General features: G+C 57.2%; 6 protein-coding genes across 6 annotated transcripts; 3 read left to right on the top strand and 3 right to left on the bottom strand.

Annotated features, from left to right (window-relative positions):
* Window positions 1–1,426: 1,426 nt before the first annotated feature.
* On the bottom strand, window positions 1,427–3,034 carry VTJ04DRAFT_5726 (uncharacterized protein; the record flags this gene model as incomplete). Its single annotated transcript, XM_069363872.1, has 1 exon — window positions 1,427–3,034. One exon carries the CDS (start codon window positions 3,032–3,034, stop codon window positions 1,427–1,429), a length of 1,608 nt encoding a protein of 535 aa, XP_069217755.1.
* Window positions 3,035–3,606: 572 nt separating this feature from the next.
* On the bottom strand, window positions 3,607–4,397 carry VTJ04DRAFT_5727 (uncharacterized protein; the record flags this gene model as incomplete). The annotated part of the gene is made up of 3 exons (XM_069363873.1): window positions 3,607–3,675; window positions 3,741–3,914; window positions 3,981–4,397. 3 exons carry the CDS (start codon window positions 4,395–4,397, stop codon window positions 3,607–3,609), a joined length of 660 nt encoding a protein of 219 aa, XP_069217756.1.
* Window positions 4,398–7,546: 3,149 nt separating this feature from the next.
* Window positions 7,547–8,489, top strand: VTJ04DRAFT_5728 (uncharacterized protein; the record flags this gene model as incomplete). Its single annotated transcript, XM_069363874.1, has 2 exons — window positions 7,547–7,792; window positions 7,926–8,489. 2 exons carry the CDS (start codon window positions 7,547–7,549, stop codon window positions 8,487–8,489), a joined length of 810 nt encoding a protein of 269 aa, XP_069217757.1.
* A 25-nt stretch (window positions 8,490–8,514) lies between these two features.
* Window positions 8,515–10,347, top strand: VTJ04DRAFT_5729 (uncharacterized protein; the record flags this gene model as incomplete). Its single annotated transcript, XM_069363875.1, has 1 exon — window positions 8,515–10,347. The coding sequence occupies one exon, from the start codon at window positions 8,515–8,517 to the stop codon at window positions 10,345–10,347; it is 1,833 nt and encodes a 610-aa protein (XP_069217758.1).
* A 568-nt stretch (window positions 10,348–10,915) lies between these two features.
* Window positions 10,916–12,445, top strand: VTJ04DRAFT_5730 (uncharacterized protein; the record flags this gene model as incomplete). The annotated part of the gene is made up of 3 exons (XM_069363877.1): window positions 10,916–11,018; window positions 11,098–12,224; window positions 12,308–12,445. 3 exons carry the CDS (start codon window positions 10,916–10,918, stop codon window positions 12,443–12,445), a joined length of 1,368 nt encoding a protein of 455 aa, XP_069217759.1.
* Window positions 12,446–12,814: 369 nt separating this feature from the next.
* On the bottom strand, window positions 12,815–16,833 carry VTJ04DRAFT_5731 (uncharacterized protein; the record flags this gene model as incomplete). Its single annotated transcript, XM_069363878.1, has 3 exons — window positions 12,815–16,317; window positions 16,372–16,691; window positions 16,769–16,833. The coding sequence occupies 3 exons, from the start codon at window positions 16,831–16,833 to the stop codon at window positions 12,815–12,817; spliced, it is 3,888 nt and encodes a 1,295-aa protein (XP_069217760.1).
* Between the last annotated feature and the right edge of the window lie 107 nt (window positions 16,834–16,940).

Here is a 16,940-nt window from a genome sequence, read left to right on the forward strand (position 1 = left end):
TTCCGAACCCCATCAACATTCGGGTAGGGGAGTTACACTCGCCCAGACTGCCGGCTCACCGAGGTAGCATACAACCTCCCGTGTTAAGACCTGTTTGGGGACCCTTGCAACCCCGGTTTGGCACTATCAGAGACGTTTAGCACCTCCTCGGCCGTGTGCTTGTGTTGGTGCATGGAAAGAGGGTACAAGTCTCGACTGTTTGATCCAGAAACGGAGGTCTCAGGTGATTTGCTCCTGGAATGCCGGTGGTGATGGGCTGCATGTCAGCCGGGACGGCACGATAGAGGAGGCATCTTACTCATGTACCGACTCTCGTATTATCACGGTCGGGCCGTGCTTCATCACTACATTCACAGGACGAACTCTTCATTTCAGTCCCCAATATCATGACCATGGTTCGACATCCATATGCGGTCTCTCCATCAGCTGTTGTGCACTACGCACGTGCCATGGAAGAGCCGCATCCAGTTCATACCTGGTAGAATTTGCAGGATCTGACCCAGGGAAGAACGTCCTGAGACATGATAATCTGGCATATAGCCTTATTACTGTTGATATAGTTCAGCATTAACTGGTCTTAACTGCCCATAATTAGTGCATGGATCCAGAACCACTCGTACAGCAACGTCGGAGTAATCATGACTTCACCACCACACACCCCTTAAGGGGTACCTTTCCCGACCGTTGCTTTCCATCGTACGAACCAATATATGGAACAACCATTCCTAGTTAGCCATGTGTATCGAATGCTTCGATAAAAGCAGTGAATCTTCCTGTAATACCAGGTAAATCAAGGCTAGACTCTTCACTATCACCACTAGTCCGCGTCAATTCTTAGCTTAACATCCCATCGCATTATTCTTGCGCATTCCCTCTTGCCACTATACACTCACATGCCCAACCGCGATGACACCGTCAGCATGCCATTGCACTGCGAGCGTTTCGGGAAGACGTCCCGGGCTGCTACTACTACTACTACAGCATCCAGCCATGGAATGCTTCTGGATGGTTGTGTTGCGGTGGGTTACATCGACCTGGAAACAGTGTCAGCAGTACCGGCCCTGGATTTCGGGCATCCCTGTTATCATTGTATAGTAGTACCTACTATTATAGGAGGCTAGCGGTAGTGGTAGCAACGTCGGAGACTACTCCGTGGAAGTCAGCGTGCATACACAGTAACTACGTGACTTGAACGGACTCGTAAGATACTGCGACGAACTTCCACGGGCGGCATTTCAGTGGTGTTCTCACCCCTCCCTACCCACACAGAGCCTCATGTATCTGTTGGATGACTACCAATATCAGAATATGGTCCCTACGGATGCTACTAACCAGATTGATGCAACCTGGCTTACACAGAACGTCCCCGAACACCAACCTTGACGACATACCCCTCGAACCACCTCCCAACAGTGAACCGTTCCATCTAGTCCCGTTCTTCCAACCCTGCCAAAGCAGCCACCAACACCTTCTCACACTGTCTCCTATACTCGACAGCAACCTGTTGATTGCGATTCCCCGGCGGCGGGAGAACGTACTCCTCCTCCCCTTCCTCCTCCTCGTCACTACCCTCCCCTCCTTCATCCCCATGAACTTCAAGCACTTTCACAGATCGCAGTCTGCGCAAATCGTCTCGCAACTTGCGCACCAAAACCTCCCTCACTTTGGCCGCCAGCCCTGCCAGTTCTGGGGGAAGAACAGCATGTTCAGGACGACTGTCAGAGCTGGTTGACGGGGCGGTCCACTGGTGGAGAGCCTGTCTTTCCTCGGGCGACACGACAGCTTCGGTGATGTCCTCGACAAGGGCGGGCTCGAAGTGCGCGAAGCAGGGGAGGTCAGTGAGGGATCTCGTAGCGGATTGCGGGGTGGGAGGCGTTGCTGAGTCACCATCAGCATCGGAGGCTTGTGCCATGGCAGCGGCAGCAGCAGCAGTAGCATCAGCAGCGGCCCGTCGAAGACGGGAGTGAGCTGCGAGGGAGCTAGGGTGGGCGATGGGACGGAGGGAGATGAGAAAGTCTTTTGGCTGTTCCGTTTCTCCCGAGCGGCTTTCTTCGCCTCTGTTGTCTCGGCCGGCATCCACCCCCGGACCACCACCACGCTTGCGCACGTGGATGTAATCGTTGTGAATGGCGTCCGTCTCGGGCAGGATGAAGCCGTACGATAGGAGGAGTTCGCTGTTCGTTTTGTCTGGGCCGTAGTTGTTGAACACTTGCTCCCCTGGGCCGTAGTGGTCGTGGCAGATGAGGCGGCATGCCTCTTCAGCACCGTCGGCGGTGGGTTGACTGTCCCAGGTGTGGCGAGCCGTGGGGAAATGGTTGGCGATGTCGAAGAGGGGTTGGAGGATGGAGAAGTCGTCGATTTGGCATCCTGGTGGTAACAGGGATGTTATGCGGCTCCGGGCAGCCGGTGATAGAACGAGGGAGGGCCTGAAGCTACGGCTGCTGAAGATGCTGTAGGCCCATCTGTAAAGGAGCTGGGTGTAGTTTGAGTAGTCCGGCCAACCCTCCTCTTTGAGGATCTTCCGGGCTTGTTTGAACTCGCGTTTGAGATTGTCTTGGATCTCTCCGATCGCCATGCCGGCATTCGTGCCGTCCAGGTAAAAGATGTCATCCTCTGGCCAGAACGCTGGAAGGACCCAAGCAGCAATTTGCTCGGGAGCAGGAAGGGTGGCGAGATAGGGCCACCAGTACGACTGTCTACCTTTCAGGTACTCTTTGATGAGAAAGAAGCGGCCGATGACATATGGTGGGAGAGACTGCATGAAAGGTTTAGGGAAAGCAGGGTGATGAGGTCTGGATAGAGGTTCAGAGGAGAGTTGCAAAGGCCCATCGGCCAGGGCGTTTAGGAATGAGAGGGTCGTTGACAATGGACAGACGACGGCGACGAATCCGGGCTCAAGAGGGGCGGCCTGTACAGGGTTGCGGAGAGAGAAACCTGTGACGTCGTCACGGTAGACTTCAAGAGGCAGATCGCCCCCTCGCTGTCGGGACCAGTCCACGAGCGCGTCGAAACGCGCCTTGTCGTGGTCGTTCATGTTGACCAAGGGAGTTGAGATGGTGTGACGTTGGGCGTTGTTGTTGATGTCGTTGTTGTTGACGAGGTTAATACTTTCCCAGTTTGGACTGAGAAAGAGGAGACCTTACTGAAGAAGGCAACTTTTTGGGGGGAAAATTGCTGCGAGTGGGGCCGGAGGGGACACGGGCTTGGCCGATCACAACCGATGCCAAGCCGGCCCCATAGGCCCAAGAGTCCGAGGCTTCGGTTAGGACCCGGAGACCGAAAAGGGGTTGGGGGTGGGTTACCAGGTTGAAGCTGATACAAGTTCACATCATTTGCCATAGCAGTGTGGCGACATCATTCCTCGTATAAAACAGTCATGAAATTGAACAAAAGCAAATGCCGTGTTGAACGACGGTTGTAAAGGAGAGTGTAACACTAACTGGAACAAGACTAAACGACCTGACTTGACTGCCTCCCAGAACAGAAACACAAGAAACAACTGACTCAAATCTAGACTGTCTAGCAGCCCTACATAAGTGCGTCATGCTCGATCTGATCTCACATGTCCATCCCCTCTACAGACTGAGACCAGCGTATGGCTGGCGCTTAGTTCTTCTTGCACTTGCGCCACTGCAGATAGGCGATCTGCTTGAAGGTAAGGTCTGTAGACTCGGCCTGTAGGATAGTGTATGTGTTAGTACACTGGGCTTACTGTCCGAGCAAGGGAGAGAGGGACGCACCGTCAGCAGGGCCGGCTCCTGGAGACGGAGCGGATTGACCTGGATGGCCGAGTTGATGTTGAGCATCCCTGAGAAGCCGCACGGCGACCAGGGAGCGTAGCTAATGAGGGAGAAGTTGTCCTGCTTAAGATAATCCTCGTCGATGGGGCCCGTCCACTCGCCCTTGGTGGTGATCTGGAGAGGTAGGAGTTAGCAGACGGGGTTTGTGGACGTCAACTGAAGTGATTATGATGTACTCACCTGTCCAGTTCCGCCAGAAAAGAAGTAGTTGGCAGTAGCCTTGCCGGTGGCGCCCTCCGGAAGGGTCACGTGGCCGCGGTAGTCGGCGCGGAAGACGGAGAACTGCCAGCCCTGGGGATAATGCAGCTTCAGGTTGAGGTTGCAGTTCTTGCGACGATCCTTGGGCTCGATGCCCTTTCCGGCCTGCGCGATGAATTCATCGTACAGGAGGGTGATGGTCGTGCGGTCGTCAGAGATTTGGTATCCGACGGAGCCGCCGGGGCAGCCGCTGCCGCCGTAGCTGACGCCCCTGATCTCGACTTCGTGGCCACTGGGGGCGAGCTGGCGCTCGTCGAGCTCATGAGAGTTGACCTCAGTCACGGGGATGGCGGCAGCGAGGCCGGCGAAGAGGGTAGTGATGGTGGCGAAGAACTTCATTTTGCTCAAGGGGTTGGGAGGGAATGTGAAAGCAGGAGTTGATAGGATTAGTAGGTCAGATCGGGCTTCAGGAAGGTAGTTGGATATTTGGATGTGTTGCTTTGTGTGCTGTGTGTTGAGGAACAAGATCAAGACGTTCGACGTGGGAGAATGGTCAACTTATACTCGAGATAATCCTCATCTTGGGTCGAGATTTTCGGCTTTCGGACCTCGAGTCTAACTCTGATGCTATGATCGTCTTCTGGGGCTGAGCAATCGTTCAGCTCTGCCAACTCTCTATTGCCCTCAGGATGCGTTCGGATCACATGTTCTCCTTGCCCTTCAGCCCAGGACTTGATACAGCTCTGCTCAATGTAGTGGTATGAACCTGGAACCTATACACAGCCGCAAGGCATCAAGCGTTATGGTTGGCCCATATGAAACGGGTAACCGGTGGTGGCGAGAGACTAGACTCCAAGTACGCTTCCTTCATGACATTCATGCCCGACCCAGCCTTGAAGTCCTCCTTTCAGCTCTGATAGCGAGTCTGCCTAGAGACTGCACCAATTTTAACCCAGCGCATTCCAGTACGTAATGGCCATGTAGGCTTGGATGAGAAGTGTTGGCTCTTTGTCTGCCGTGTTGCTGCGAGACGTCGGATGGCGGCTGTGGTGGCGGGTTAGGATGAGAGGAGAGATGGCGAGATGAGAACCCAGAAAGCTCATCAGAAGATGCAAGAGGGTGACAATGTTGGTGAAATGCGGGGGTCTGGATCTGGGTCCAGGAGGTGATGATTTCATCGAATGCTATACTTAGGTCGGATCCCAGAGGCTGTGCCTGAAGTAGTGCTGCTCCCCAGTCTCGTGGCAAATCTAGTCCGATTCGTATCTACTGGGCATGTGTGTATGCCCAGGGCGTAGCTTGTTGGCTTCGATTCTGAAGCCAGCTGTCCCAGCTACTCTTCGAGACACTGACTCATGCCCGTGTATTCACAAAGTCAGAAGTCTGATGATTGCTACTGTGTACACCGCTTGGGCTGCCCAAACCCAAATCAAATATGTCACTCCAAGGGGTTCGAGAAAAATGACCCTCACGTTTGCAAACAGTGTTGGCGATCGGCCGAAGCACACAGCCAAAAACTCTACCATCCTTCGTCAATGTTCGGTAAACGCACTAGGGGGAGCCAATCAATGGGAGGTCAAATAAGTCTGGCGAGTGGCCAGTGACCATACGCCTCGTTGCTGAGTGAAGCTTGCTGGGAGGTTTATGAGGAGCAGCAAAAGGAGACATGGGGTGTGGAGCACCTGGCTCGGACATAGGAACAGAGCCTGATAGATACGGCCTATGACATCTGGAGGTACTTGGGTGGTTAGGACACTGTGATGTCAATGGCCCACATATCTGGGTTGGCTGGATTTGTAGTAGGATCTTCAACCCGATGATCATTCACGCTTGGGCTGCCGATTCCACTCATTATTACCTTTGAGGACTTGGGCTTGTACCCTTTTCTTTCTTTGCTGTCTGCTGTGAATCTTCAATTTGCCATGTGTTAGTTCTTTCCCTACGACCTCCTCAACTCGCCTCGACGGAGGCAAGAGGTACGATTAAGCTTTGATGGGCACGACGGCGATGTTTCCCCAGATTTCTATCTTTAGATATTGGGTCATACATTTCACCCCGTCGGACTGGTATGGCCGTTACGCTATTTGGTTGCCCGGTCCAAGGGAGCCGTCAGGCAAGGCAGGAACTCTGTAGCCCTCCAGCCACTTAACTCCGAATGGGCGGAGTCGAAACAGCATCTCCTGGATATGATTCGTGAATTGTGGTTGGTGGTCGGACGATGAGGGGTTTATTTTCTTGCCACAGATCTTCGGGGGAGGATGCGGCTCCCAGCCGCACCGGCTCGCCACGCGACTTGGATCGGGACAATGAACACGCCACGGCATGTTCCGTGTTTGGACGACTGTCCATCGGCCTATGTACCCGGAGACCAAAATCTAGATCACTCGACTTTTGGTTCTTGGGCACGACGGGTCAAGATTGGCCCATTCAAAGTCTGCCTGGCCCGAACGGCTAGGCGTCGACGCCGCTTCACTCGCTCGGAGGAAAAAAAATCACGGAAAGAGACGACGGTTAAAGGGACGTTATTGACAACCGAGTTTGAAATTCAGAGGCAGTGACATAGGGCTGTCAGGCAAAAGGCTCGATGAAGCCGCCGAAATCGAGTTCGAGGCATTTCGGTTCGATGGTGATGAATCTCTAATAATATCGGCAATGATTGCAAATTGATCAAAAAATGTCAGCACATGGAGCTCTCGCTTATTTTGTGGGATGGAAACAAGGATAGAAAACGTGGCGAGGAACAAGCGAAGCCTTTCTGACTGCATGGCCAACCTCCTACCTAGCGGCGCCTATAACATTAATGGAAGATACATTCTAGACTTGGCGTCTGCTTATCTCCATATATTTTTTGCCTCGCTGAGCCATGTCGCCAGCCCTGACTCTTCCGTCTGAACTCAGGGCAAGAGCGAGGTAAAGCACAACCAACCCCCGACGTCGGAATACGCTTGTTGTAAATAAGGTTTGAGTTGTTGCCCAATTAGACTGAAAATCGTTTATTTGGCAGGGATTTTGCAAGTTGTAAAAGAAGCGAAGCAAAATCAGCCTTACTTCCTGCTCTTCTACTAAACAATTCTGCAACTGCGGCCCAAACATGATAGCACGGGGTTAGGGTTTCCTGTGGATCTTGCATCTTAAACCTCTTGCCGCTAGGTCATCCACCGACGTTTCCAATGCACGTGAGTGCGGAGCAGATGCACGGTTGGCTCTCTTGGACGCGAGAACCCTCCTGGCGGGCAGCCGTGATGCGTCTTTTGCTTTTTTTCTGTCGAGAAGCCAGGCACGACGGCGCAGGTCACCACCAAGTTCCAGTTCTCTTGCCAGAAACAGTCTGTGCCTGCGGGGTTGGGCTGGCATACATATCCCGTGGTGGGGCATCAGTAACGCGTGTTTGACGTGTTAGTGAGCCTCACGCTGTCTCAGCCCCGGAAGTTATTTAGAGTGGCATATTGGACTTCCACGTGCAGCAGATGGGCAGCCGAAATCCTTCTACTCTGAATGATTATCCAGACTTCACTTCTCTATTGAATCATCGTGTACGCCCTGTGAAGATGGATCGCCTCCCCACCGCCGGACCGGCCCCCAAGGCCAACGGCATGGGGACATGGAAGCGCTACAAGCTTGGCCAAGCCCAGTTCCAGAGCTGGCTCAAGCAAACGGCTGAAAAGTTGACGCGCAAGAAAGCGAACGGCGAAAGTAGTGGAACCGCGAATGGTGGTCCTGTTGGTGATGGTGCCCCTGGATCCTCTCGGGAGCCCCTGAAGCGGCTCGGCGGACGCCGCTCACCAGCAGGGACAGCAAGAGCAGCAGCAAGAATCTCAAAGCCAGAAAAAGGGCAAGGGCAAGGGCAAGGGCAAGGGCAAGGAGAAGCTTGACCTCAGCTCTCCGCCGCCCCCTCTGGACTCCGGCACATCGCTTCACTAAAGCCAGCTCGAGGATCTAGCCCAGCGTGTCGCCGACAACGCATCTCCCGATGACGTGCCCGACTCGGTCCTCACAATCCTGCGCGACGTGGTCAACCTGCGCAAGAAGAGCTTCAACTTCTTCAGCCGCGCCACCAAGGACACCAAGGACGAGAAGATCAAGCAAAGCAACGCCAACCATGCGCACATTATCGGCGTGTTGGAGCGTGTTTTGGCCAAACTGGAGGCCGTCGTCAGGCCCGCACGTTCGACGTCTGCGGAGAAGTCCAAGGAAGACTCCTCCGTTCCCCTTCCGGAGCTGCAGAACCTATTTGCACGCCTCGAGGTCCAGAGCCCGTCAGGTGCCGGTGAGGATGCACCCAGTGAGTCCGAGGAAGACGCAGAAGCAGGGCCGTCCACGGCGCCAACCCGGGCAAAGAGGACGAGCAAGAGGAAGGCAATTAAGAAGGCCTTCAAGAGGAAGCACGACCGTCGCCTTGACAAGTCCGCCTCGGAAAAGAAGAAGAAGAAGCCCACTGCTTGGGTCGACGACTTCCACTTTTGTTCCGCCGGAAGAAGACGATTTCGATGAGGAAGACGACGAGTTCGACGTATACATGATGATCTACTGCTACTTTATCGACTTCAACGCCATTCGCAACTTCGTCGAGGAGCGATTCGCAGACTGGTGGTACGAACGGTCCGTCCCCCTGCCCGCGCTGGCTGCCCTCGCCCAGGCCGCCTTCGAGCTCTTCCACCAGATGGAGTGCGAGCTGCGCCACCAACTGAACTCCTACAACCCCGTCATGGGCTCGTACGATTTCATGATGGAGATGCTGTTCTACACGTACGGAATCGATCATGTCGATTACGACGCTTACGAGAACCTTTCCAAGGAGGAGGCCGACGACCGCATTTGGCGCGACGAAGCAGACTGGTTGGCACTGCCCTCGTACTGGACCCTTATTCGCCTCCGCGACCTGATCCCGTATGGAAAGGTGCCCATGTTGCCCCCGTCCGAACGGAAGCCCATCAAGTACGGCAATGTCAGGCTACCCGAGTGGAATGACTTCCACTCGGCCGTCACCAACCACCTCATCATGCAGGTCGCACACCTCAAAGCCCTCAAGAAGAACGACCAGATACCGTTCGAAATGCCCAGCGAGCCCAAGCTCCTCTTCGACCTCATGGTGTATCTGGAGCTCAAGATCTACTGGTCCGCCCTCATATTCTCTCTCCACCTGTGGATCGACCTTCGCCACATCATGGAGACGGACGTCGAGCTCGCCTTCAAGGAGATGCAAAAGTCGGGCCGCAAGCTCTACGACGCGCTCCAAAGCCATACCCTTTCGGCGTACACCAACAACCGCGGCTTCAAGCGCGCCTGGTACTACCACACCCTGGACGCGAAGCAGGGGATGATCGACGACTTCATGTTCGAGGACATGAAGGCTCGTCTCCTCAACGCGGGCGTCACCGAGGACCCCGAACCCTTCTCCCTCCTCCGCAACGAGCCCGTGTGGTCCGGTCTCCTCGATCTGCGCGCCAGGCTCGTCCACAGCTACGTGGGTCAGCAGTTCATTAACCTCAGCTCCATCGTCGACACGGCGGCATACCTCTACCACGCCGCCAGGGCCGCCGCCGCTGACCCTCCTCTCCCGCCATGGAGCCTCCTGGACGAGTACATCGCCATTTTCCAAGAAGACAGCCCATTCAGGCTTGGCCTGCAAGGTCAAAAGCCGGTCGACATCATCTTCAACTTGGGCGAGCGAGTCAGCCTGTCCGGGGGTAGATGGGAGCGCGTGGCCCGCCCGAACATCGCCGAGAAGTACATCCCGGCCGTCGCGATCCGCGAGACGCTTTACGGGCGCTACACCGACGATTCGGTCGACCAGCCGGCCGACTTTGTGCAGTTCATCCGGCAGCTGAAGGCTCAAATCGCCGAGTTGAATGGGGAGCAAGTCGATGCCGCTGCCACCAGTGAAGATGATGACGGTGCACCAAAACGCAGCGGCGAAAGCAATGGCGTGACGAGGCATGGATCCTATTTTGGTAGCCCCAGACCCTCGACCTCACGAGGAGGAGGGGATCAACAAAACGAAGACCAACAACCGAAGCGCAAGCTGCCTTCCGTAAGTCCCGTCGAGATGCTCCAGCTGCTGGACAAGGTGGTCACGGAGCAAGTGACGGGCTTTTTGACCCTCGACTTCAAGCTGTTTGACCAGTCCGTCATGCTGCTGGAGCGGGTTGTCGAGGCGTTGGGTCCCGAGATGGAGAGGCGTCTCGAGCCGCGGAACGAGGCGTCGTCGCATCTGGACAAGCTGGGAGTGTTCATTGTCCAGGATCTCAGGAATGCGTCTGAGGAGGAGAAGGAGAGGATGGTGGGCAGGATCGTCACGGCTTGCAGGGAGTTCGCTCAGAAACTTCCGGGAGAAGAGGCGTCAAATTAACGGGATGCGAATGACAGTCCGGGAAGAAACGCATTAGTATGTATCTCAAGGTATCAGGATAGCTAGTAGATACATAGACACTTATGAACGGAGATCGCCCTCCTGTCTGACCTGACCTTGTCAGGGCTCCCAAGCTGAAACTCAACAACCGGGAGCATTTAGACACCTATGAAGCTTTCCCCTGGTTCTTGTCTCTTCTATCCCGAGCTTATCATGGGTCATGTTCTTCCACTTGGCTGCATCTGCAAGCTCGAACCGCACTGTTAGAACACCGAGAGTTCAAAATGACGTATCGAGGACCTGGCAGATCCCTTGCATCTCCGTGTTGATTGGCCTACTGCAACTCCGGATCGGCGTGACTCACTTATACGTATTACGGACGATCGACAAACGGAATGACTAGAAAGCTTGTGTGAGTGACCACACACATAAAGCAGCAAAGGTATGAGCAGGATCATCAGACCAAGATTCTCTGAACTCTCACCTCAGATTGACACTCAACAGACCCATCTCAAGCCACGAACTACCAAGGGGCAGCTACGATATCGATATTTTCAAACCATCCAACATGGCCGAGAAGCTCCAGGCCATCCTCGACAGTTACACTGTCCGGGGAACAGACACCAAAGACAAGCTCCTCGGCGCAGCTTTCGTCGTGGTCGACAAGAATGGTACTACCACCCCACCCCATTATCCATCCACCTACCAAGATTCGCTTGCACATTTACTAATATATACACACTTCTCAAGGAGCCATCTACTCATCTTCCTCAGGCCGCACCCGCGTCGACCCCTCCTCCCCAGCCTTCACCCCACGCACTGTGACCTGGATCGCCTCCATGACCAAGCTCCTCACCCCCATCGCCTTGCTGCACTTCCTGGACCACCAGCACCACCAAGAACAACAACAAAACAATCCCCCCATCACCCCAAACCCACCAAACGACCTCATAACCCTCGACACACCCACCGCTCCCCACCTCCCTGAGCTCGCTGCCCAGCCAATCCTCCTCAGCTTCACCTCTTCAGGTTCAAACACACCCCCGTCTGGAGAGAATGAAACACCGCCAGGCGAGCCAATCCTCCTCCCCAACCCCACCCCTCTCAACCTCCGCCACCTCCTCACCCACACCTCCGGCCTGGGACTCGACATTTCCGACCCGAACCTCCTCCGCTGGAGCAAGCACGTCGGCAGGACCTCCAGCATGCTCAGTTGCACCATCGACGGGTGGACGTACCCTTTGTGTTTCCAGCCGGGGGAAGGGTGGTATTACGGTATTGGACCGGACTGGGCGGGGGTGCTGCTTCAGCGGGTGACAGGAGTAAAATTGGGGGAGTATTTGCGGCGGCGGTGTTTTGGTTCTGGGTCTGGATCTGGGGTTGAGTTGGAGAGGACGGGGTTTGTGCTGGCCGAGGTGTTGAAAGATGGTGGGGAGGAGAGCGGGGAGTACGCACCCGTTTCGGAGAGGGCTGCTGCTGATGCTGCCGACGGGGAGGGCAATGATATTCAAGGAGCCTTAAAGCAAGGAACGGTGCCGCTCCCCAAACAACCCGAATGGGAAAGTGGCGGGTTCGGGGCGTACTCGTGCGCCGAAGACGTGGGGAGGGTGTTGAGCAGCGTGCTGGCTTCGCTGGCAGGCGACGGAGACTCTGGGGTTCTGAAGCAGGAGACGGCGCGGGAGATGTTGCGCCCGCAGCTGGACGAGCGGCAGCGGGCGTCCTTGCGAGGGCTGGCGTGGAAGTATGGCACCGCGGCGGACGTGCCGGAAGGGATAGCGATCGATCATGGGCTGTGTGGCTTGTTGGCCATGGAGGATGTGCCGGGGAAGCGGAGGAAGGGGAGCAGTTGGTTTTCGGGGTTGTGTAATTCTCGATGGGTATGTCTTGCTCTCTGTTTTTCCCCCTTCCCCTGATCTTCCAACTGTTGTTGGAATCTGCCTACTGACACAAGGAATCGCAGTGGCTGGACCCAGAGACGGGCATTGGTGCTGCGTTGCTCATCAACGTCACACCCTACAACGATGCCACCGCTCTCAAACTGTTTGATGAGCTTGAGCGTGCCGTATATGCCGAGCTGGTTCCAGGCCTGAAGGGATAAGAATCCATCCCTGGTCCGTAGGTAGGTAGACTCAGAAACAAGATCCATCGAATCAAAATGCAAGCCCAGACCGATGCCGAAATGAAGCATACCAGAGAGAAGAGGAATCAGGCAGTCATCAAAACAACAATCATGTATTCTCCCGCCGAACGCCATGCCATTTCGTAACCCGTCATCTAACCAAGCCACCCATTGCTCAGCTGAGCTCATCTCTCAAGCAAATAACCTCCCAATCATATACTCATCGTGCTCCCAAAGCAAGTAAATGCTCTAAACAATCCACGCTGCTGTCAAGTACTTTTCTTGATCCCCACCACATTATCCCTGCCTCTCTACCCACGCCCCAAGCGCAAAAACCCGGGAGACTCATCAAACCCCCGCCGCCGCCGCCGCCGCAGCCCGTCCCCTCCTCTTCGGCGCCGGCGTCCCATTCACACTCATCCCCAACTTCGCAATCCCCGATCTCCTCGTCGTCCCAGCAGCAGCCGCGCGAGACGGTGCCAACACAGCAGAAACCGACTCTGTTTCAGCGGCCGCCGACACCGCCGCCACAGCCGACTTAACCGCTGCTGAAGACCCAGCCCCCCCGGCCGCAGAGACCAACTTAGGGAGCTTCCTGGCGCGGGAACGCAGGCTCGGCGGCGCGGAGGGTTTGGCGACCTGTGCGGCAGCCGTTGCTGGTGTCGTGGTAGTGGTGGCAGGAGGCGCAGGGATCGAAGTTGTCGACGCAGCAGCAACAGCCTTCTTCGGAGCTGCCGTCTTCTCCGCCGCCTGTTTTGTCGTAGTCGCCTTCTGCTGCATCTTCTTCACCGGCGTCGGGGGCGGGAGGCGCGAGGAGCGCGTCGACCGTCGCAGCCTCGCGGGGGGAGGGGCGCCAGCAGTAGCGGTAGCAGTTTGAGGCGCTGGGGCCGTGGTAGTCGTAGAAGACGCCGCCGCAGCAGCGGCCTTACCAGTCCTCCGGGGCGCTACGCGGACCGTTTTCTCCACGACAGGCTCCGGCGGGGCAGGCGGCTCAGCCTCGGCAATCTCATCCACCCCGACAACATCCTCGATGCTGGTATCTGCCATGGTAACGTCCGCCAGCAGCTGGGTTGCCAGGCTGCGGAACGCGCTCGGCTGAGGGGCCTCCTCGTCGTCGGGCTGGTGATATTCCACGAGCTGCTCGGCCCAGCGCACCGATTTGGGTGCTTTCTTGGACGAAGCCTTGGACACTTCCGCAGCATCAGCAGCATCCCCAGCCTCCGAGGACGACGCGTCGCCACCCCTCGTCTCCTTCGCCTCATACACGCCCTTCAACTCCTTCATCTTCCACGTCGGATCCTCCGCCTGCCGCGCGAGCACCACCTGCGGGGGGACCGCGCCACCCTTGTTCTTGCGCGTGTTTGCCCTCGTCAGCGCGGCAAGGTCCTTTTCCTCGCTGCGCTGGCGGGCCGCGGCGGCCGCCAGGGTTCCGGGGGAGAAGGGCGCCTCGTCAGGAGAAGACAAGGCACCCATGCCGGGAAGGCGGACAGGGAACATGGACAGGGCGATCGAGTTGGCGGAGGGTGCCGAGGGGCGCAGGGCGATGCGCGTGGGCCGCGGGCGGGTGGAGCGGCGGAGGCTCGGAGCTGTCCGGGAAACAGGCGATGGTGAGCATGCCGCGTCCTCTGTGCTGGCGGAGGAGTTGAGGGTGGTTTCGGGGGTTGGGTTGGCGAGCTTGCGGCGACGTTTGAGGCGAGGTCGGTCGCTTTGCGTACCAGCCGCGTCCGCAGAACAGTCCGCACCAGCAGCGGTAGCATCTTTCCCTGCCTCATCCTCCACATCGTCCAGCTTTCGTTTCCTCGTCGGGCTCGGGCTGTTAGGACTCCTGGCTCGCAACGGGGCTCGATCGCCGTCGCCACCGCGGTCGCGCATCATGGGCGATCCGGTGGAGGACGTCATAGACGCGAGCAGGCTGGATCGGCGGGCGCATTTCTGCGCGAGTGCCGCGGCGGCGGCGGCGGCGCGTGCGCTCTTATCGGCAGCGACGCGAGACACAAAGTTCCGCAGCATCTCGGTCTCCGAGTCATCCTGCCGCCCGTGCAATTGCAGCGTGTCAGCCTCAGGCCGAGGGGCCTCGACAGTCACGTCCTCATCCATGGCTGCCGGAGCATCACAGTTGTCATCATCCTCGACCACCTCCTCTTCGACGACCTCGTCCGCATCCATGTCGTCCGAACCAAGCGGAGCGGAAGTCTCGTCATCGTCACGGAGTTGGCTGAGCGGGGTGTTCGTCGGAGATTGCCGGCCGTTGATGGGAGTGAAACTGGCGACAGTCGGTGGGTTGGCCTCGTCGAGGTTTTCATCCGCCATGACAGCTTCAGAGGCAGGCCCCGAAGGTACGTCGCAGGTCGGTGTTGGTCCACCAGCCCCGCTTTGCTCCTCACCGGTTGCAATGGAATCCGCTTCGTGATCCTTGGGACTGTCCGTTGTTTCACTCGCCGAGGAAGCGACATGGCTAACCGGTCGTGGCTCGGGCGCTGGACTGGTCTTCTCAACAGAACCCTCTGTCGGAGGAGAACCGGCGTCGTGGACGGAGTCTGACTTGAGGGGCTCCATGCCTGCAGGGTCTGATGAAGCATGCTCGCTCAGCATTGTATCGCTGGATGACGACGGAGGGACACTGCTTGCTTCATCCGACGAAGTCTCGGTACTGGACAATTCAGAGGCGGGTAGAAGATTGTCAGAGCCATGAGACGTAGACACATCTCCGCTGATGTCGAGGGACTTGGATGTGTGAGAAAGCTCCGAGGGTAGGGGGGTCTCCAGATCTTGGCTGCTGGTTGCCTGGCCGGCCGCAGCACCGCTTGTTCCCGCGCCAACCCTTGACTCCGTAGTAGAATCTCGCCGCAAGCTGTTGGACTCTGCAGCCACAGTCTTATCGCCTGACTCAGTCCCAACCTGCTTTCCATCAGCACCATCCAGCGGCACGGGAAGCAAGTCGACAGGCTCCTCCCCAACCTCCGCAAAAATGTCGATGCTCGTCCTCATGTCAACCTCGACCACGCGGTCCGACACCCGAGCCGCATCCGGCGCCATGGAAGTCACATCCATGGTCTTTCGCCGACCTTTGCGCTCTCCCGACCCCTCCTCCCGAATCCTCTCCAACGATGTCAAACTGTGGCGGCGACTCGAGCTGCTGTTCTGGCTATTCTTAAGGGCGAGCAGGCGTGCGATTCCCGCGGGTGTCCGCTCTGTCCTACGGGCGGACTGCAGGAAAACGCGCCTGCGTACCTCATCTTGGGATTCGGGTTGAGGGTCCTGAACCGGTTGGTCGAAGAGGAGGGGTGCTGGGCTCGCAGCGTCGGCGGGGGAATCGGGGGTTTCTGAGCTCTTGTCGACCTGGGGGGTTGAGGCATGGGCTGGCGGGGAGCTCGGAGACCTGGCCGACTTCGAAGGCGAGAGGCCCAGAGCAGGCGCGTCAGAAGGCTCGAGAACCACCCTCGTTGGTGTTGCTTTAACCCTGAACGCAGACAGGGGCGAATTGGCGACCTTTGTTGGAGACAGGCTGGAGGCCCTCTTGATCGGTGACGACAATGGAGGTGCGAGTTTGGCGGGCGTTGTCGACAGGGCAAGCTTCCTGGGTGAGAGGGAGAGGCGACTGCTGGCACGGCGAGTTGATCGTTTCTTCAGGTGCGTCTCGTCCACCTTGAGCGCGACTTCCACGGGCTCCGAAGCTGCTGGCATCGCGGGCGCGGGGGAGGATCCGGCTGCTGGTTGTATCGGCCACCGCGAGTTGTGACGCTTCCTAGGGATCCACTTCAGGTTCTCCTCAGGGAACGTCGCGGGCTTGACGCGCAAGCTTGTCGCGGGTTGTTGATCGGCTGTCTGCTGCTCGGCCAAAGACACGGCCACTGTGGTCTCCGAGTCAGAAAACGCGTCGCCCAAGTCCCTGGCACCGTCCATACCTCTCGCCTCCTCCAAATCACGCTCAATATCCTCCCGTTGCTGCTGCACTTGTTCGACCCGAGGATCCCACATGACATTTCCGATCGCGGGGGCGTGTCGCTCGGGCCGAACGCGCTTCCTCGAGCCGAGGCCTTGCGATTCGAGTTCAGACATAGCGCGCGTGTACGATTCACGGTCGGGCACAGGCGGCACACCGCCGAGGCGTTTCCAGATCTTTGACTGGCGGCGGCGGCCGGGCACGGGGCGGACGGGGACGCGTTCCCAGGCCCTCGGCCAGGAGGTCGGAGGCGGGGCGAAGCATTCGGTCGGAATAGGGGCGCTGCAATGGGTCCAAAGCGTGAGACATCGTCGTGGCAGGTATGGAATGTTGAGGTAGGACGTGGCAGATTGACTTACCATTCGAACGGCATGTTGCCGCTAGTTGTTGTGTCCCCAGCGCTGGCGGTGTCGTTCGTGTTCATGGTGGTGGTGTCGCCAATGCCGGGTCGGGGAAGGGAGGAAAATAAGAAGACAAGATCAGAGGAATAAGACGGACCCAAGTGTCAGTACCTTAGTTAAGTCGTGTCAA

Source organism: Mycothermus thermophilus (genome assembly GCF_041956435.1).
Source record: "Mycothermus thermophilus strain CBS 625.91 unplaced genomic scaffold VTJ04scaffold_4, whole genome shotgun sequence".
Lineage (NCBI taxonomy): Eukaryota > Fungi > Ascomycota > Sordariomycetes > Sordariales > Chaetomiaceae > Mycothermus > Mycothermus thermophilus.